This window comes from Mustelus asterias, unplaced genomic scaffold, assembly GCF_964213995.1.
Source record: "Mustelus asterias unplaced genomic scaffold, sMusAst1.hap1.1 HAP1_SCAFFOLD_774, whole genome shotgun sequence".
In the NCBI taxonomy this organism is placed as follows: Eukaryota; Metazoa; Chordata; class Chondrichthyes; order Carcharhiniformes; family Triakidae; genus Mustelus; species Mustelus asterias.
The window spans coordinates 14,220-35,844 of NW_027590721.1; the positions used below are offsets into that span (position 1 = coordinate 14,220).

At 46.4% G+C, this 21,625-nt stretch overlaps 1 protein-coding gene across 1 annotated transcript in view; it reads right to left on the reverse strand.

The window, feature by feature from the left end:
- LOC144487403 (uncharacterized) overlaps window positions 1-21,240 on the reverse strand; it is a gene marked incomplete at its 3' end in the record, with an annotated part of 33,391 nt that extends 12,151 nt beyond the window's left edge. The window contains exons 1-3 of the mRNA XM_078205492.1: window positions 20,764-21,240; window positions 10,224-10,304; window positions 6,390-6,553 (exon numbers count right to left, since the gene is read on the reverse strand). Of these exons, the coding sequence (XP_078061618.1) occupies window positions 6,390-6,553; window positions 10,224-10,287 (228 nt within the window). The remainder of the gene's footprint in view (window positions 1-6,389; window positions 6,554-10,223; window positions 10,305-20,763) is intronic.
- Between the last annotated feature and the right edge of the window lie 385 nt (window positions 21,241-21,625).

Below are 21,625 nucleotides of genomic sequence, written 5' to 3' on the forward strand. Positions count from 1 at the left end.
TACTATCAACCACCACCCTCTGTTTCCTATCCGCTAGCCAATTCCTGATCCAATTTCCTAGATCACCCCCAATCCCACACATCTGCATTTTCTGCAGAAGCCTACCATGGTGAACCTTATCAAACGCCTTACTAAAATCCATATATACCACGTCCACTGCCTTGCCCCCATCCACCTCCTTGGTCACTTTCTCAAAAAACTCAATAAGGTTAGTAAGGCACGACCTACCTGCCACAAAACCATGCTGACTATTACCTATCAATTCATTACTCTCCAAATAACTATAAATCCTATCCCTTATAATTTTTTCCAACATCTTGCCGACAACAGAAGTGAGACTCACCGGTCTATAATTCCCGGGGAAGTCTCTGTTCCCCTTCTTAAACAATGGGACAACATTCGCTAACCTCCAATCTTCTGGTACTATACCAGAGGCCAACGACGACCTGAAGATCAGAGCCAGAGGCTCTGCAATCACTTCTCTTGCCTCCCAGAGAATCCTTGGATAAATCCCATCCGGACCAGGGGATTTATCTATTTTCAGACCCTCCAGAATATCCTGCACATCCTCCTTATCAACTGTAATACTGTCTATTCTACTCCCTTGCAACCCAGTGTCCTCCTCAGCTATATTCATGTCCCCTTGCGTGAACACCGAAGAGAAATATTGGTTCAATGCTTCACCAATCTCCTCCGGTTCCACACATAACTTCCCTCTGCCATCTATAACTGGCCCTAAACTTGCCCTAACCAACCTTCTGTTCTTGACATACCTATAGAACGCCTTAGGATTCTCTTTAACCCTATCCGCCAAAGTCTTCTCATGTCCCCTTTTAGCCCTTCTAAGCTCGCTCTTCAACTCCCTCTTAGCCAATCTAAAGCTTTCTAGTGCACTACCCGAGTGCTCACGTCTCATCCGAACATAAGCCTCCTTTTTCTTTTTAACCAACAAAGAAACTTTTTTGGTGCACCACGGTTCCCTAGCCCTACCAATTCCTCCTTGCCTGACAGGGACATACCTATCACAGACTCGCAGTAGCTGCTCCTTGAAAAAACTCCACATGTCGGACGTTCCCAGTCCCTGTAATCTCCTAGTCCAACCTATGTTTCCTAATTCTCTCCTAATAGCCTCATAATTACCCTTCCCCCAGCTAAAACCACTGGCCCGAGGTTCATGCCTATCCCTTTCCATCACTAAGGTGAACGTAACCGAATTGTGGTCACTATCACCAAAATGCACACCAACTTCCAAGTCTAGCACCTGGTCTGGCTCATTTCCCAGCACCAGATCCAATATAGCCTCACCTCTAGTTGGCCTGTCTACATACTGAGTCAAAAAACCTTCCTGCACGCTTTGAACCAAAACTGACCCCTCTAACGAGCTAGAGCTATAACAATTCCAGTCAATATTAGTCAAGTTAAAATCCCCCATAACAATTGCCCTATTACTTTCACTCCTAAGCAGGATTGACTCCGCAATCCTTTCCTCAACCTCTCTAGAACTTTTAGGAGGTCTATAAAAGACTCCCAACAGGGTGACCTCTCCTCTCCTATTTCTAATCTCCGCCCATACTACCTCAACAGATAAGTCCTCATCAAACCTCCTCTCTGACACTGTGATACAATCTCTGACCAATAATGCTACCCCTCCCCCTCTTCTACCTCCTTCCCTACTTCGACTAAAACATTTGAACCCCGGGACCTGCAGCATCCATTCCTGCCCCTGCTCTATCCATGTCTCTGAAATAGCCACAACATCGAAGTCCCAGGTACTGATCCACGCTGCAAGTTCACCCACTTTATTGCGAATACTCCTGGCATTGAAGTATACACATTTCAAACCCTGCTCCACCCCACCTCTGCAATGCCGTGCATTGCAGTCCCCATCCGTGCATCCCTCACTTTCAGCCCCACTACTCAGGATCCCTCCCCCCCCCCGAATCAGTTTAAACCTCCCTGCATGGCCTTAGCAAATTTACCCCCCAGGATATTGGTCCCCTTCTGATTAAGGTGTAGACCATCCTTCTCATAGAGGTCACACCTTCCCCAGTACGAGCCCCAATTGCTTAAGTACCTGAACCCCTCCCTCCTGCACCATCCCCTCAGCCATGAATTCAAACCTTCCCTCTCCCTATTCCTCTCTAAACTATCCCGTGGTACAGGCAAGAGTCCAGAGATAACCACTCTGTCAGTCTTGGCCTTTAGTTTCCACCCCAACTCCATAAATCCCTGCCTAATATCCCCTTCCCCTATCCTCCCTATGTCGTGTGTCCCCACATGTACAATAACTTGTGGTTTATCTCCCTCCCCCCTAAGAGTCCTGAATACCCTGTCAGACACATCCCGGACCCCAGCCCCTGGTAGGCAACACACCAACCCTGAGTCCCTACCTTTAGTTCCGACCCTCCTATCTGTCCCCTTAATTGTGGAGTCCCCAATCACAAGGCCCAGTCTTTTACAGCCCCTAACCACCTGAGCTTTCTCACTCGGCTCACCCCCAGAGATCTGCTCTCTATGCTCAGTTGATTCCTCCTCAACTGTAGCCTCCAGCACCGAAAACCTATTATGGAGGGGAACCGCCCCAGGGGATTGTCTTCCTTAGGTTTACACTCGACCACAGCAGTGAGGAGGATTACATTTTTGGAAGTGCTGTCTTTCAGATGAGACGTTTACACAAGATACAATCTGCCCATTGCAGTGGATGAAACATGTCGCACAGCACCATTTCAGAAAACAGTCAGAGAGTTATGCCCCAATCAACATCGTAAGAAGACGCATTATATGTTCAGTATCACATTGTTAGCTATGGGAATTTGATGTATGAAAATTGCCTGACATGTTTCCTATAATACGACGACTACAACTCAAAACTACTTCATTGAATACAAGGAGTTTGGAGATGCTTGGTAGACGTGAAAAACAATTTTTAAACACAAAATATTTTTTATATGCTTGTGTAATTGAAGATGCCTCAGTACAAAATAATTATTGAAGGAAGCAGTTGGATGAAGGGGCTAGATGAGTAGTTATTGGGTACACCAGACCTCTCTTTCACCCATTGTCCTTCAAGGTGGTAGAGGCGTAGGCTTTGGACGTTCTGTTAAGGGAGTGTTAGTGATTTGCTGCAGTGCATCTTTTACGAGGTGCACATGCTGACATTGTGACGTGGGAGGAAATATTTTTAAGAACAAATTCCATGCAAATCAAGTGGGTAGCTTCATTCTCGATGGTGTCGAGCTGCTTAGATAATGTTGGACACAATAATCCATGATTGTGGAGTGTATTCCGTCACGTTGCCCATTTTTGTCTTGTGGATTATTCACAGACTTTGGGAATTCAGGAAGAGAGCCTTGCAGCAAATTCCCAGCCTCTGACTCTTCTAGTTAAGGTTGTGTTCAATTGTAACTCTCATGGTTGTTGAAGGGGGTTTCCGCAATGGTCATGTGACTTAGTGTCAAACAGGGATGGAGTTGTGTGGCAGGAATATCACTGACCATTTACTAGACTGGATATTGTTCAGTTCCTGATATCTGAGGAGTTACAGATTAAGTTGTACATTTTAACATCAACACTAAAACACCTCCACTTCTGACCAATTGATAGCAGATAGGTCATGAAACAGCTGGATATATTTTCAGAGAACACAGGACGTTGAGGAACTCAAGTATGAGGGCCATGGGTCTGCTAGGATTGACCTCGAACAATCGCAACTATCATTGTGCTAGGTATGACTGCAGCCATTGCAGAGATTTAGCGCAGTTCCCATTCATTTCTATCGCCTGAGCATTCCATGATAGAGTTCAATCAAATAATGTTGTGATGTGAGAGGCAGACACTCGTGTTGGTCCATGAATGGACCAAGGGTTTAATGAGATCAGAAGGCAAGTGATACTGGCAGTACCTAAAAGGAACTTCAATTATCATGTTATTAAACGCTTAAAGTGTATTTATTCATGTTATAAAGAGGCTTGCATTAAGAATGCAATGTAGTGACAAAGATCAAACAAAGAACAATACAGCACAGGAACAGGCCCTTCGGCCCTCCAAGCCCGCGCCGCTCCCCGGTCCAGGATTGAATCCTGAATCCAGGATCCCCGCCCAATTTTCCAGCCTATCTACATACCAATATCCTATCCACCGAGCTGTCCCTCACAGCTACGATGCTTTGTTCATTACAACCTATTAACTATCCCCCACCCCCCCATTCCAGACCATGTGATCTCCAGGGAGAGGCGAAAACCCAGAGTGAAAAACCCCAGGGCCAATATGGGGAAAAAAAATCTGGGAAATTCCTCTCCGACCCCCTGAGGCAATCGAAACGAGTCCAGGAGATCACACTGGCCCTGATCGGAAAATGCTTCCCAACCCTAGTCATTTCCACTTCCACGAACACCATATGAATTCCCTGCCCCCGAGACAGGTTCCCAACTATCCGCAGTCTCGCTCTGTACTGGCACCAGCAAGATGATCATAGAATGAAGCCTTGAAACGAGAAACAAGGAACAATTAGCCCGCGCCGCTCCCTGGTCCAAACTAGACCACTCTTTTGTATCCCTCCATTCCCACTCCGTTCATATAGCTGTCTAGATAAGTCTTAAACGTTCCCAGTGTGTCCGCCTCCACCACCTTGCCCGGCAACACATTCCAGGCCCCCACGACCCTCTGTGTGAAATATGTCCTTCTGATATCTGTGTTAAACCTCCCCCCCTTCACTTTGAACCTATGACCCCTCGTGAACGTCACCACCGACCCGGGGAAAAGCTTCCCACCGTTCACCCTATCTATGCTTTTCATAATTTTATACACCTCTATTAAGTCTCCCCTCATCCTCCGTCTTTCCAAGGAGAACAACCCCAGTTTCCCCAATCTCTCCTCATAACCAAGCCCCTCCATACCAGGCAACATCCTGGTAAACCTCCTCTGTACTCTCTCCAAAGCCTCCACGTCCTTCTGGTAGTGTGGCGACCAGAACTGGACGCAGTATTCCAAATGCGGCCGAACCAACGTTCTATACATCTGCAACATCAGACCCCAACTCTTACACTCTATGCCCCGTCCTATAAAGGCAAGCATGCCATATGCCTTCTTCACCACCTTCTCCACCTGTGACGTCACCTTCAAAGATCTGTGGACTTGCACACCCAGGTCCCTCTGCGTCTCTACACCCTTTATGGTTCTTCCATTTATCGTGTAGCTCCTCCCTACATTATTCCCACCAAAATGCATCACTTCGCATTTATCAGGATTGAACTCCATCTGCCATTTCCTTGCCCAAATTTCCAGCCTATCTATATCCTTCTGTAGCCTCTGACAATGTTCCTCACTATCTGCAAGTCCTGCCAGTTTTGTGTCGTCCGCAAACTTACTGATCACCCCAGTTACTCCTTCTTCCAGATCATTTATATAAATCACAAACAGCAGAGGTCCCAATACAGAGCCCTGCGGTACACCACTAGTCACAGGCCTCCAGCCGGAAAAAGACCCTTCCACTACCACCCTCTGTCTTCTATGACCAAGCCAGTTCTCCACCCATCTAGCCACCTCCGTGACCGTGGAAATCCCGTCGATGTCACGCTCCAGCGCCTGTTCAGGTACATTGAGGGAGAATTTCGCATGGTCAATGCACCTAACCATCACATCTTTCAGACTGTCGGAGGAAAGCTGAACACCCAACGGAAATGCACACAAAAACTCGGCAGCACGGTTCCAAAGTAGTTAGCAGTGCTGCCTCATAGCGCCAGGGACCTGGGTTCAAATCCCGGCTTGGGTCAGTGTGTGGAATCTGCACAGTCTCCCCGTGTCTGCGTGGGTTTCTTCCGGCTGCTCTGGTTAGGTGCATTGGCCATGCTAAATTCACCCTCAAGTGTTCCCGAAAAGGCGCTGGAGTATGGCAACTAGGGGATATTCACAGTCACATCTTTGCAGTGTTAATACAAGCTTACTTTTCACAATAATGAATAAACTTTAAAACGTGGAACATGCAGACACCACGGAGACAATGACTCAAACCAGGAATCGAACCCGGGTTCCCAGCGCTATGAGGCAGTAATGCTAACCACTGTGCCACTTTGCCGTCCCAAACTGCAAAGTATCTACAACTTTAAGTCACTGGCAATGACTCATTTTATCTCTGCCACTTAGTGGAAGGAGGCTTGTGGGGTGCAAATTTTCCATATGGATTTGTCCTGTTTTGGGCAAATGGGATAGACATTTTTTACACGTTGTTGGGTAGATGCATTGTAGCTGCACTGGAACAGTTGTGTTTTTAGGAGAGCAGCAAGAGAGACCATAGCTTCTTACTGTTCAGCAAATTATTCTTCCTCTAATTTCATCAGGTCTGCGAAGTGAAAATGGGCAAAATCACTAAACCCACTATATCCTGGACTTACATGACTTTCTTTCACACCAATATGATCGCATGTTGCAAACATCAGACAGAGTCTCGCCACTCCTTCAATCACCTGTTCTAGTCTGTCCCGGTAGAATTTGGTCAACAGCAACAGTTGGTCATCTTCACAGTTTGTCAAGAACTCAGTGATTTTAGAGTTTGGATCTGTGAACAGAAATTGGAAAAAAATGAAACACAATGAGTTCCTATCTAGACTGTTTTAATTTCCCGTAAACTTAAAACAACCCACTTAAATGTCATGTGAGCCATGTTATCAACTATCTTTCAGAAAACATTCATGATATTTATCTCATTTGTGAATAAAACCCATGTATCCAGCTGACCTCCAAATCACTTCATACCCCTGGTTAGTAAGAAGCAATTCACATCAACTTTCCAATATCAATTACCTTTTTTGCAGGAAATGTTTTTGCGTTTCGAAGCATTTTTCAATTTCATTCCTGAAAGGTTTTGCCTTTATTTTAACTGCAATCGCCACAGCCGGGATTAGTCTATTCAGGAGCTTGTCTCATAAGAACATAAGAAATAGGAGCAGGAGTAGGCCATCTAGCCCCTCAAGCCTGCCCCGCCATTCAATAAGATCATGGCTGATCTGACGTGGATCAGTACCACTTACCTGCCTGATCCCCATAACCCTTAATTCCCTTACCGATCAGGAATCCATCCATCCGCGCTTTAAACATATTCAGCGAGGTAGCCTCCACCACCTCAGTGGGCAGAGAATTCCAGAGATTCACCACCCTCTGGGAGAAGAAGTTCCTCCTCAACTCTGTCTTAAACCGACCCCCCTTTATTTTGAGGCTGTGTCCTCTAGTTTTAACTTCCTTACTAAGTGGAAAGAATCTCTCCGCCTCCACCCTATCCAGCCCCCGCATTATCTTATAAGTCTCCATAAGATCCCCCCTCATCCTTCTAAACTCCAACGAGTACAAACCCAATCTCCTCAGCCTCTCCTCATAATCCAAACCCCTCATCTCCGGTATCAACCTGGTGAACCTTCTCTGCACTCCCTCCAATGCCAATACATCCTTCCTCATATAAGGGGACCAATACTGCACACAGTATTCCAGCTGCGGCCTCACCAATGCCCTGTACAGGTGCATCAAGACATCCCTGCTTTTATATTCCATCCCCCTCGCAATATAGGCCAACATCCCATTTGCCTTCTTGATCACCTGTTGTACCTGCAGACTGGGCTTTTGCGTCTCATGCACAAGGACCCCCAGGTCCCTTTGCACGGTAGCATGTTTTAATTTGTTTCCATTGAGATAGTAATCCCATTTGTTATTATTTCCTCCAAAGTGTATAACCTCGCACTTCTCAACGTTATACTCCATTTGCCATATCCTCGCCCACTCACTCAGCCTGTCCAAATCTCTCTGCAGATCTTCTCCGTCCTCCACACGATTCACTTTTCCACTTATCTTTGTGTCGTCTGCAAACTTCGTTACCCTACACTCCGTCCCCTCCTCCAGATCATCTATATAAATGGTAAACAGTTGCGGCCCGAGTACCGATCCCTGCGGCACGCCACTAGTTACCTTCCTCCAACCGGAAAAACACCCATTTATTCCGACTCTCTGCTTCCTGTCGGATAGCCAGTCCCCAATCCACTTTAACACACTACCCCCAACTCCGTGTGCCCTAACTTCTATCCCTACATGCTCTTGTCCTCTGGACATAAAATCCAACATTAAATTGTTTGTTTTACTTTATGCTCCCTTTTCACGATATTTTAACAATCTATATTCAGGAATTCCCAAGGTTCTGTAGAGCTTCCAAGTTTCTAGGTTTTCCACATTTGGAAAGGGCCCTGTTCTATCCCTTATTGAAAGTGAAGGACCTGATATTTGCCTGCATTTTAATCTATTTGCCACAAACGTGCCAATTCACTTAATTTACTGATATTTCATTGCATAAGGCGGGTAACTACAGGTCGGTTAGCTTAACGTCCGTAGTTGGGAAGATGCTCGAGTCCATTATTAAAGAGGAAATAACAGAGCACCTGAATAAGAATGGTTCGATCAAGCAGACGCAGCATGGATTCATGAAGGGAAAGTCGTGTTTGACGAATCTACTGGACTTTTATGAAGATGTCACTAGTGCGGTTGACAGAGGGGAACCGGTGGATGTGGTGTTTTTAGATTTCCAGAAGGCGTTCGATAAGGTGCCTCACAAAAGGTTGCTGCAGAAGATTGGGGTACACGGAGTTAGGGGTAAGGTGTTGGCGTGGATTGGTGATTGGCTATCTAACAGGAAGCAGAGAGATGGGATAAATGGGTGCTTTTCTGGTTGGCAGTTGGTGACCAGTGGCGTGCCGCAGGGATCGGTGCTGGGGCCTCAATTGTTTACCATTTACATAGATGATCTGGAGGAGGGGACTGAATCTAGGGTATTCAAGTTTGCTGATGACACGAAGGTGAGTGGGAAAGCGAATTGCGTGGAGGACGCGGAAAGTCTGCAGAGAGACTTGGATAGGCTGAGCGAGTGGGCGAGGATCTGGCAGATGGAATATAATGTTAGCAAATGTGAGGTTATCCACTTTGGAAGAAATAATAGTAAATTGGAATATTATTTAAATGGAGAAAAATTACATTGTGCGACTGTGCAGAGGGACCTGGGGGTCCTTGTGCATGAATCGCAAAAACTCAGTCTGCAGGTGCAGCAGGTGATCAAGAAGGCGAATGGAATGTTGGCCTTTATCGCGAGAGGGATGGAGTATAAAAGCAGGGAGGTCTTGCTGCAACTGTACAAGGCACTGGTGAGGCCGCAACTGGAGTACTGTGTGCAGTTTTGGTCCCCTTATTTGCGAAAGGATATATTGGCCTTGGAGGGAGTGCAGAGAAGGTTCACCAGGTTGATACCGGAGATGAGGGGTGTAGCTTATGAGGAGAGATTAAACAGATTGGGTCTGTACTCGTTGGAGTTTAGAAGGATGAGGGGTGATCTTATAGAGACATATAAGACAATGAAGGGGCTGGATAGGGTAGAGGTGGAGAGATTCTTTCCACTTAGAAGGGAAACCAGAACTAGAGGGCACAGCCTCAAAATAAGGGGGGGCCGGTTCAGAACAGAGTTGAGGGGGAACTTCTTCTCTCAGAGGGTAGTGAATCTCTGGAATTCTCTGCCCATTGAAGTGGTGGAGGCTTTCTCGTTGAATATGTTTAAATCACGGGTAGATAGTTTTCTGATCGATAAGGGAATTAGGGGATATGGGGAGCAGGCGGGTAAGTGGAACTGATTCGCTTCAGATCAGCCATGATCTTGTTGAATGGCGGGGCAGGCTCGAAGGGCCAGATGGCCTACTCCTGCTCCTATTTCTTATGTTCTTATATTGCCAGCTATATTGACGACAATGTTTCAATAACTTTGTGTCATAATCAGTTTTATATATCCATTTTTTTATTCCAACATCTAGGCTGTCAATAAATTTGGTTAATAATTGTAAGTCTAACACAGATGCTTCTGGAACACAGCAAGTTGCATCCTGACAGTCAGCCTAAATCACCATTTACCTCATCTCTATCCCTTGCTTTTCCACCAATTTCACAATGAGGTCACAAATTTGCCTTCAATTGCATGACAGAAATCTTAAGAAACTCTGTCCAAATTCCTTCTGGATGTCCATGTAAACAATGCCTATCGACATGCACTAGACATTGCTTTCAGCACAACTTCATTATATCAGTTTTACTGGTTTATAATTTGCTGCCACTATATTCTTCTCTGTTCCTTGTGTGAACTGCAGGTTCATGAATGAGGTCTGGATTCATTAACAGGACGGTGAAAACTTGGGAGTATTTTCTGAACCTACCATTGTCCAAAGTCAATCTTTTTGAAGATATTGGATATACTCCGCTGTTGAAACCTTCAGCCATTTTTCGATTCTGGTGCTCTGAAATAGACAAATCCAGAGCAGGGTTAAATGGAAACTGTGAAGTGAAAATGCCTTGTTTGTATCTTTAAGCAGCAATGTGATTTCCAAAATTTATATGGGGACAATCTTTTAGTATTTACAATCTCACAAACACCATGTAGATATGGTAGATCTGACGGTGACCCCACAACCTTGGTACTGCCTCTTCAAAAAATCATCTTGATTTCATTTGCCCTTGAAAATCCCTGGCCCATGTCCAGCCTCCTTTTCTCCAAAACACATGACGATAACTTTACCTGATAAATGTAGACACACCTTTCTTGGAACTTGTTTGAATACATCTAACTAGGTTTCCACCTACACCACAATACTGAAACAGCTCGTATCAAAGTCAAACATTACATTCGAGCAGAAATAAAATGGTCAGTGAAGTATCTTCAGCCGACTCTACGTCTCTGAAGCCTTTGGCACAGTTTGTCACATGATCATCTCTTCACTGCCTTCCAGCTGTGTGGAAATTGTCCCTGTCTGTTTGTTTATCCAGTAAATCGCACAGCACATATCACTGGCATTGGTTTATCTTCCCAATCCCATTCTCTGGACTCCCACTGGGTGGGCTATCTATTTATCATAAATGTATTGCTTGCCAGCATATAAAAAATAGTGTTACACATGCAAGATGATCTTACAAACTGCCCTGAAACTTGTTTCTTGTATCCTAACTTGCACCACGTCTCATTAACCCTAGATCCTTGTACACCATCTGGATCGAGCTTCTCAAACATACCCACTGACTCAAACTTCCCAGCCAGATATTATAGCCCAGCCTTAGATGTTGGCAATATTTCCGCACTCCTGAAAGTTTGGCCAGTCCTTATTTGGATTCTTCTATACATGGGCCCCTTGCCTTCAGCTGCCAAGAGACTACGCTCTGGAGTACTCATCCCAAACATCTTCCAGCCTGTGGAACTCTTTCTTTAATTGAGATACTCATGAAGAGCTATGGATATGAACAAACTGGTTTAGCATTGGGAGATATGGTGGCAGAATGGTTAGCACTACTGTCTCACATCTCCAAGGACGTGCCTTCGATTCCCGGCTTGGTCACTGTCTGTCTGGAGTTTGCACATTCTCCCCGTATCATTGTGGGTTTCCTCAGGCTGCTCCGGTTTCCTCCCACAGTCCAAAGATGTGCGGCTTAGGTTGATTATTCATGTAAGATTGTCCCTTCGTGTGGCGGGATGTGTTAGTTAGAGTGATTAATGGGGTAACTGCGTGGGGTTGTGGGGATAAGTCCAACATGCGATTGTTGTCAGTGCAAACTCGATGGGCCGAATGGCCTCTTTCTGCACTGTAGGGTTTCTATTATTTCTGTGAGGTTTCTGGGTGTCCTTCCTTGTACTTCTTTTGTATCTTGGGATGCGGCATCAAGTAGGCAGACTACCAGGGGAAAATTGAAACGTCAAAACACAATCTCTGTAAAGAGATTCAATGTCTATCCCAGACCTTGCAAATGCCCTCCAGGTAAGGAATTTCTCGCTCATGCCGGTGGACATGGCATGCTCCCCTTCCAGGGAAACCAGCAGTAAACCTGGCCACAGAAAATGAGTAAATTGTCTGAAGGAGAACCCTATCGAATCTGGTCTTCCTGGAGCCAGTAATAGCCTACAAGGCCAAAGCAGGAACGGGAGGGGCTTCCCTCCTGTTACCAGACATCCTCCCTATCTTCACTTCCACCACTCCCCCCTTCGCTTCATCTACTGTGGGTGCACTGAGATCGGAAACGGGGGGCAGAACTGCAAAAATTAACAAATTAACATGCTTTTCAGAAAACCAGAAAATGTGTGTAGTCAAGGTGAATTTCCCTGGAAACCTAAATGCCTCAAATGAAGCAAGAACTGAGAGTGTGTGTGTGAACAGAAGCAACTGACAGCGCTAAGTGATTGCTCCTTGCAACATCCCTCCAACGCAAGTCCACATGGTGAGGAGGATTCCGATATTTTGAACCCTCAACCTGGGATTGTGTCTGTCTGAATGATAACGATGGGCTCTATCCTCCCCGGGTTGGGCACTGTCTGATCTCAATCACTACATCTTGCCTAGTTAACAAACTTTCTGATCTTACTGGCTCCATCTACCCCGGGTTACACACTGTCTGATCTCACTTACTCCATCCTCCCCGGGTTACACACTGTCTGATCTCACTGACTCCATCCTCCCCGGGTTACACACTGTCTGATCTCACTGACTCCATCCTCCCCGGATTACACACTGTCTGATCTCACTGACTCCATCCTCCCCGGGTTACACACTGTCTGATCTCACTGACTCCATCCTCCCCGGGTTACACAGTGTCTGATCTCAGTGACTCCATCCTCCCCGGGTTACACACTGTCTGATCTCACTGACTCCATCTTCCCCGGGTTACACACTGTCTGATCTCACTGACTCCATCCTCCCCGGGTTACACACTGTCTGATCTCACTGACTCCATCCTCCCCGGGTTACACACTGTCTGATGTTTTACTACTTTCCCCATTTCTCTGTCCCGGGTCTGTTCACATTTTGGGTGAAAAGCGAAAATTGGCAATTTGCTCTCCGAGCTGAGGATAGATGTGCAGAAACAGCGTGTGTTTGAAAAGTGTAACAGTAACAGGAGGTATACTCAGTGTTATAATGCTGTGCCTATTCAGACTAAAATCACCCAGAAACACTCAGTTTTGATGCTCTCTGTATTCAGACTCGAATCACTCTGATATCCTCTCTAATAATGCTGTCCGTATTCAGACCAGAATCTGCACGGTGGCACAGTGGTTAGCACTGCTGCCTCACAGTGCCAGGAACCAGAGTTCGATTCCCAGCTTGGGTCACTGTCTGTATGTAGTTTGTACAATTCTCCCCATGTCCACGTGGGTTTACTCCAGGCGCTCCGGTTTCCTCCCACAATCCAAAGATGTGCGGGTAAGGGCATTGGCCATGCTAAATTGAACATAGAACATTACAGCGCAGTACAGGCCCTTCGACCCTCGATGTTGCGCCGACCAGTGAAACCAATCTAAAGCCCATCTAACCTACACTATTCCAATGTCATCCATATGTTTATCCAATGACCATTTAAATGCCCTTAATGTTGGCAAGTCCACTACTGTTGCAGGCAGGGCATTCCACGCCCTTACTACTCTCGGAGTGAAGAACCTCCCTCTGACACCTGTCCTATATCTATCACCCCTCAATTTAAAGCTGTGTCCCCTCGTGCTAGCTATCACCATCCGAGGAAAAAGGCTCTCACTATCCACCCTATCTAATCCTCTGATCATCTTGCATGCCTCTATTAAGTTACCTCTTAACCTTCTTCTCTCTAAAAAAAAACAACCTCAAGTCCCTCAGCCTTTCCTCATAAGACCTTCCCACCGTACCAGGCAACATCCTAGTAAATCTCCTCTGCACCCTTTCCAACACTTCCACATCCTTCCAAAAATGCGGCGACCAGAACTGTACGCAATACTCCTAGTGTGGCCGCACCAGTTTTGTACAGCTGCAACATGACCTCCTGGCTCCGATACTCAATCCCTCTCCCAATAAAAGCTAACACTCCGTACGCCTTCTTAACAACCCTATCAACCTGGGTGCCAACTTTCAGGGATCTATGCACATGGACACCGAGATCTCTCTGTTCATCCACACTACCAAGTATCTTACCATTAGCCCAGTACTCTGTAATCCAGTTACAATTAAATTTACAATTACAATTACAAAATTACAATTGCAATTAAATTGCTCCTCAGTGTCAGAGGGACTGGCTAGGATAGATGCATGGGGTTGTGGGGATAGTGGTCAGTGCAGACTCGATGGGCCAAATGGCCTTCTTCTGCACTGTAGGATTCTATGATTCTATAATCACCCAGATCTACTCAGTGTTGATGCTGCGTCGGAAGCTTTTTCCCAGGGTGGAAGAGTCAATTACTAAGGGCTATAGGTTTTAGGGCGAGGGGCAGCGTTTAAAAGAGATGTAGTAGGCAAGTTTTTTTTTACACATGTGGTGGGTGCCTGGAGCCGCTGCCGGAGGAGGTAGTTGAAGCGGATACGACAGTGACTTTCAAGGGGCGTCTTGACAAATACATGAACAGAAGGGGATAGAGGGATATGGCCCGTGGAAGAGTAGTTTTTTTAGTTCAGGCAGCATGGGCGGTGCAAGCTTGGAGGGCTGAAGGGCCTGTGTCTCTGCTATAATTTTCTTTGTTCTTTTTTTCTGTGTCTATTTTCTAACTGTTTCCTCTTGCGCTCAGGCGGCAGGCCGATGCATGCGCAGAGAGAGGAGCCGCACTCTGGTCATGCACATGCATAGTGCTGGTCATGATGGTCCGTGCACATCTGTTAACACCAAGGCCAGGGCTTCGATGCTTCCCCTTCTCTGATTGGTGGATCTAGGTGTCAATCACCCTCCCTTAAACAGCAAGGAAGCTCAGTCTCATTCTGGTCACTGACTGACACAAAATAAAATCCAGAAAATATTAGAGACAAAAACAGAATAAAAATAGGAAAAGGAGAAAGAAACAAGTAACAGTTCCGGCGGAGAGAGAGATAGAGAGAGAACAGTTCAAAGAGGAAAGTTTTAAACGGAAATTAATAAAGCCTCACCTTTTCACTGTCCTTGTGCCAAGATCCATTGGTGTCCATGGCACCAAGGAGTTCCTCCCTCCTTTCCTTCCAAACACCTTGTGACTGACTCCCTCCCTATCTCTTCAATCTTCCCCATTCACTTTTCCTATTCTCCACTGCTCTGACCAATTGTGAGGGACAACATTACTTTTCATTGATCAGACTCTGTTCCAACATCAGCAGGAGTTAATTGAGGAACCTCACCCCATCAAGGAACCACACCAGGTATTTACAAACTTACAGGAAGAGTAGTAAGTGAACATTCAATGAGATGATTGTTCACCCGTTACTGAACACAATCTACCAGGTTGATAATTCACCGAACATCCACTGCTCAGTTTCCTGAAAATTATTACAGATTTCAGAAACCATAAATTTGCACAATTTGTTTTTTTGAACCACTCAAAACCACAATTGGTTCCCACCTCCACCTCTCACTCCCTTTCCCTTCTTCTCCCACCTTTTCCCTATTCTCCCTCCCAGAGGTGCAGCAGTTGCTGACACAGGAATACCTTCTGCTCTTTGCTCAAATGAGGGGGACATTTCTGCAAGGTGACTGAGACTGTGGAGCGCTGGCATGCAAGGGAAAAGCTCAGAGATTGAAATGCCAGTGAAATTCTGCATCTTGCAACATGCATCTTAACAAAATAGACCAGATCAACAAAGGGATAACTACAAATGTGGCTTCTTAAAAATGAACAGAATCTCAAAGAAAAGTTAAACAAAGCAAAATATGATGAAATGAGTTCAAACACTGTCTGGTCCCCGCAGTCCCCACCAGATAAGGAAAGCTTCTATGTTTCAAGCAGATATCGCATTCTCCCATTTTAGGGACACCTGGCAGGGAACATAGCTGCCAGGTCACTGGTGACAAGGCGGCTATGGCAGGTGAGGAGGACCTAGAAACTATCACCACAAAAGAGGTAGTGTTGGGCAAGCTAATGGGTTAAAGGCAGACAAGTCTCCTGGCTCTGATGGAATGCATCCCAAGGTACGAAAAGAGATGGTGGGGAAAATAGCAAATGCACTAGTGGTAATTTAACAACATTCGCTGGACTCTGCGTAATTCCGGCAGATTGGAAAACAGCAAATGTGACGCCACTGTTTAAAAAAAGTAGTTAGATAAAAGGCGGGTAACTGTAGACCTGTTAGTTTAACTTCTGTAGTTGGGAAAATGCTTCAATCTATCATCGAGGAAGAAATAGCGAGACATCTGGATACAAATTGTCCCGTTGGAAAGACAGCATGGGTTCATGAAAGGCAGGTCACGTTTGTCTAATTTGGTGGTATTCTTTGAGAACATTACGTGCTCAGTGGACAATGAGGAACCTGTGGATGTGGTGTTTCTGGATTTCCAGAAGAAATGTGACATGGTGCCGCACCAAAGGCTGCTGCATAAGATAAAGGTGTGCGGTGTTACGGGTAATGTAATAGATAGAGGATTGGTTAACTAACAGAAAGCAAAGAGTGTGGGTAAATGGGTGTTTTTCTGGTTGGCGATCAGTGACGAGTGATGTGCCTCAGGGATCAGTGTTGGGACCGCAATTGTTTACGATTTACATTGATGATTTGGAGTTGGGGACCAAGTGTAGTGTGTTAAAATTCGCAGATGATACTCTGATGAGTGGCAGAGCAAAGTGCGCAGAGGACACTGAAAGTCTGCAAAGGCATATATATAGTCTAAGTGAGTGGGCGAGGTTCTGGCAGATGGAGTACAATGTTGGTAAATGTGAAGTCATCCATTTGGATATGAATAACCGCAAAATGGACTATTGTTTAAATGGTAAAAAATTGCAGCATGTTGCTGTGCAGAGGGACCTGGGTGTCCTTGTGCATGAATCACAAAATTTGGTTTGCAGGTGCACCAGGTAATTAAGAAGGCAAATGGAATTTTGTCTTTCATTGCTGGAGGGATGGAGTTTAAAAACAGCGAGATTATGTTGCAGCTGTATAAGGTGCTGGTGAGGCCACACCGAGAACACGGTGTACAGTTTTGGTCTCCTTACTTGAGAAAGGACATATTGAGAGGGTGCAGAGGAGATTCACTCGGTTGATTCCGGAGTTGAGAGGGTTGGTTTATGAGGATAGACTGAGTAGACTGGGGCAATACTCATTGGAATTCAGAAGAATGAGGGGAGATCTTATAGAAACATATAAGATAATGAAGGGATCAAGTGAATCTCTTGAAGAGTATAAGGGGTGTAGGAGTAGAGTTAAGAGAAGTCAGGAGGGCAAAAAGGGGACAGGAAATTGTTTTGGCAGATGAGGCAAAGGAGAATCCAAAGAGCTTCTACAAATACATAAAGGGCAAAAGAGTAACAAGGGAGAGAGTAAGGCCTCTTAAGGATCAACAAGGTCATCTATCTGCGGATCCACAAGAGATGGGCGAGCTCCTAAATGAATATTTTTCATCAGTATTTACTGTTGAGAAAAGCATGGATGTTGGAGAACTTGGAGAAATAAATATTGATGCCTTGAGGAGTGTACATATTACAGAAGGAAATGCTGGAAGTCTTAAAGTGCATCAAGGTAGATAAATCCCCGGGACCTGATGAAGTATATCCCAGGACGTTGTGAAGGCTAGGGAGGAAATTGCGGGTCCCCTAGCTGAGATATCTGAATCATCGATAGTCACGGGTAAGGTGCCTGAAGATTGGAGAGTGGCAAATGTGCCTTTGTTTAAAAAGGGCTGCAGGGAAAAGCCTGGGAACTACAGGCCAGTGAGCCTCACATCTGTGGTGGGTAAGTTGTTGGAAGGTATTTTGAGAGACAGGATCTACAGGCATTTAGAGATGCAAGGACTGATTAGGGACAGTCAGCATGGCTTTGTGAGTGGAAAATCATGTCTCACAAAGTTGATTTAGTTTTTTGAAGGGGTAACCAAGAAGGTAGATGAGGGCAGGGCAGCTGATGTTGTCTACATGGACTTTAGCAAGGCCTTTGACAAGGTACCACGTGGTAGGTTGTTGCATAAACTTAAATCTCACGGGATCCAGGGTGAGATATCTAAATGGATACAAAATTGGCTTCTTGACAGAAGCCAGAGGGTGGTTGTCGAGAGTTGTTTTTCAAACTGGAGGCCTGTGACCAGCGTTGTGCCTCAGGGATCAGTGCTGGGCCCACTGTTAATTTGTCATTTATATTCATAATTTGGATGAGAATATAGGTTAGTAAGTTTGCAGCTGACACCAAGATTGGTGGCATAGTGGACAGTGAAGTTATCTCCAATTGCAACGGGATCTTGATTAATTGGGCCACTGGGCTGACGAATGGCAGATGGAGTTTAATTTAGACAAATGCGAGGTGATGCATTTTGGTAGACTGATCCAGGGCAGGACTTAATTAATTGTAGGGCATTGGGGAGAGTTACAGAACAAAGAGATCTCGGGGTACAGGTTCATAGCTCCTTCAAAGTGGAATCAGAGGTGGACAGGGGGGGGAAGAAGGCATTCGGCATGTTTGGTTTCATTGGTCAGAACATTGAATACAGGAGTTGGGACGTCTTGTTGAAGTTATACAAGACATTGGTATGGCCACACTTGGAATACGATGTACAGTTCTGGCCACCCTATTATAGAAAGGATATTATTAAACTAGAAAGGGTGCAGAAAAGATTTACAAGGATGCTACCGGGACTTGATGGATTGAGTTATAAGGAGAAGCTGAATAGACTGGGACTTTTTTCTCTGGAGCGTAGGAGGCTGAAGGGTGACCTTATAGAGGTCTATAAAATAATGAGGGGAATAGACAAGGTAGATAGTCAATATCTTTTCCCAAGGGTAGGGGAGTCGAAAACTAGAGGGCATAGGTTGAAGGTGAGAGGGGAGAGATACAAAAGTGTCCAGAGGGGCAATTTTTTCACAGAGGGTGGAGTGTGTCTGGAACAAGCTGCCAGAGGTCGTGGTGGAGGCGGGTACAATTTTATCTTTTAAAAAGCATTTAGATAGTTACATGGGAACAATGGGTGTAGAGGGATATGGGCCAAATGCGGGCAATTGGGATTAGCTTAGGAGTTTAAAACAAAAAGGGCGGCATGGACAAGTTGGGCCGAAGGGCCTGTTTCCATGCTGTAAACCTCTATGACTATGGGAATTGATAAGATAGAAGCAGGGAAGTTGGTTCCACCGGCAGGTGAAACTAGAACTAGGAGGCATGGCCTGAAAATAAGGGGTGCAGATTTAGGACTGAGTTGAGGAGGAACTTCTTCACACAAAGCGTTGTGAATCTGTGGAATTCCCTGCCCGGTGAAGCAGTTGAGGCTGCCTTATTGAATGATTTTAAGGCAGGGATAGATAAATTTGGAGGCCATTTGGTCCATCCAGTCTGCACCGCCCACAATCCCACCCAGACCCTATCCCCGTGTTTACCCTGCTAATCCCCGACACTGAGGAGCAACTTAGCATGGCCAATGCACCTATCCTGCTCATCTCTGGAGAGTCGGAGGTACTCCCCGCAGACACGGGGAGAATGTGCAGACTCCACACAGTGAGCCAAGGCCGGCAAAGTCAGCGAGGTGAAAGTTGTGCAGTAGAAGCCCAGACAGGGCAAAAGGGAGGGGAGGGGATTTCCATGAGACACAAACATTGTGGGTTCCAGTTCTCTCTGTCTACAGAGTTTGGGATTTGGGGCTGCTGTGGCAATACACGTGTTGCACTGTGAATGTGCACGTATCCTCGTATTCAATCAACCTCTGTCAGTTTCCTTGCATTTGTTGATTTACAGCCGCACAAAGCAATTTAGTTTCATGTGCTGCAAATGCTCAGACAGGGCCCAGACTGAAATAATGAAGAGAGATCTGGTGCTGTGTTTACTCAGACAAGCGCTTGATTGCAGTAATTTAGATGCTGCAGCAGTGTTTACACAGACACGGCCTGGATTGTAATAACAGATCTTTCTGTGAAACATTGAATCATCCAATTGCTGCAGTGCAGGAGGAGGCCATTTGGTCCATCCAGTCTGTACCGCCCACAATCCCACCCAGACCCTCTCCCCGTGTTGACCCTGCTAATCCCCCTGACACTGAGCAGCAACTGAGCCTGGCCAGTGCCCCGGTGCTGCTGATGTTTGGAGAGTGTGAGGAAAGGGCCGCAGACACGGGGAGAATGTGCAGACTCCACACAGACAGTGAGCCAAGGCCGGGAATTGAAGCCGGCTCCCTGGCGCTGTGAGACCGCAGCACCAACCACTGAGCCACCGCGCCGCCCACAATGTAACTGACCGTCCCCGCTCTGTTAATATGATACAAAGACGGGCTGTATTTACACAGGAAACCGCCATTTTAATCCTCAAGCTGAATGTTGTTGGAGTTGAAACTTTTTCTGGGCCGTTAATTCCTCCCCGTGATTCACAAACCCGGAAATACCCGGATACGCAGCAACAAACCGCAGTGCGCCTGCGCGCAGTGGGAAGCGGGCCGCACCCTCCCGGAGTAAAGTTGGCGCAGGCGCACTCGGGGCGGCGAGGGCTGCTTTCCGGCGATTGGTCAGCTCCCGGTCACGTGCTGTGAGCGGGCAGTGACTTCAGACCCCCCTCTCCAGCCGCGCGCAGAAACCGTCAACGGCCGCGCCACGTGACCGCGAGCCGCTCTCACTGAGTGGGCGGGACCTCACCGCACCCTCATTCCCCATTGGTGCGTTCTGCTGTCCGTCACATTAACACAGCCAATAGGAAGCCGCTCCAGCAAAATGATTGGCAGCCAGTGCGGGCGCACTCGGGCAGCTTGTGATGAAGCAGCGACTCGCTGCCACTGGGGACAATCCCAGTCAGCGAGAGTCGGCGCCGCTGAAGCGGAGACTTTTTCTCTCATTTAATTCCTTACCGTTACTCAAAGATTCGGTGTGAAGCCGCTGGGAAAGCCCCGCACACGCAGTGAGAAACGGCGCGGCGCCTGAACTCCGCACTCGAGACGGCGGCGGCTGATTGTCCGCTCGCCGATTGGCCAGATCCAGGTCACGTGCTGTGCGTCGGCAGTGACGTCAGAACGCCCCCTCCAGCCGCGCGCGGAAACCGTTTAACGGCCGCTTCCAGCCACGTCACTGAGTGGGCGGCACCTCATTGCGTCATCATTCAGATTTACATACAGCATGGAAACAGGCCCTTCAGCCCAACTTGTCCAGGCTGCCCCTGTTTTTAAACCCCTAAACTCGTCCCAATTGCCCACATTTGGCCCATATCCCTCTAGACCCATCTAACTAAATGCTTTTTAAAAGACAAAATTGTCCCCACCTCTACTACTGCCTCTGGCAGCTCGTTCCAGACACTCACCACCCTCTGTGTGAAATAATTGCCCCTCTCACCTTCAACCTCTGCCCTCTAAGGTTAAGACTCCCCGACCTTTGGGAAAAGACATGAACTATCCAGCTGATCTGTGCCCTCATTATTTTATAGACCTCGATAAGATCACCCCTCAGCCTCCTACGGTCCAAAGGAAACAAGTCCCAGTCTATCCAACTCCTCCTTAGAACTCAATCCATCAAGTCCCGGTAGCATCCTAATAAATCTTTTCTGTACCTTTCTAGTTTAATAATATCCTTTCTATAATAGGGTGACCGGAACTGTACACAGTATTCCAAGTGGGGCCTTACCAATGTCTTGTACAACTTCAACAAGACGTCCCAACTCCTGTATTCAATGTTCTGACCGATGAAACCAGGCATGCCGAATGCCTTCTTCACCACTCT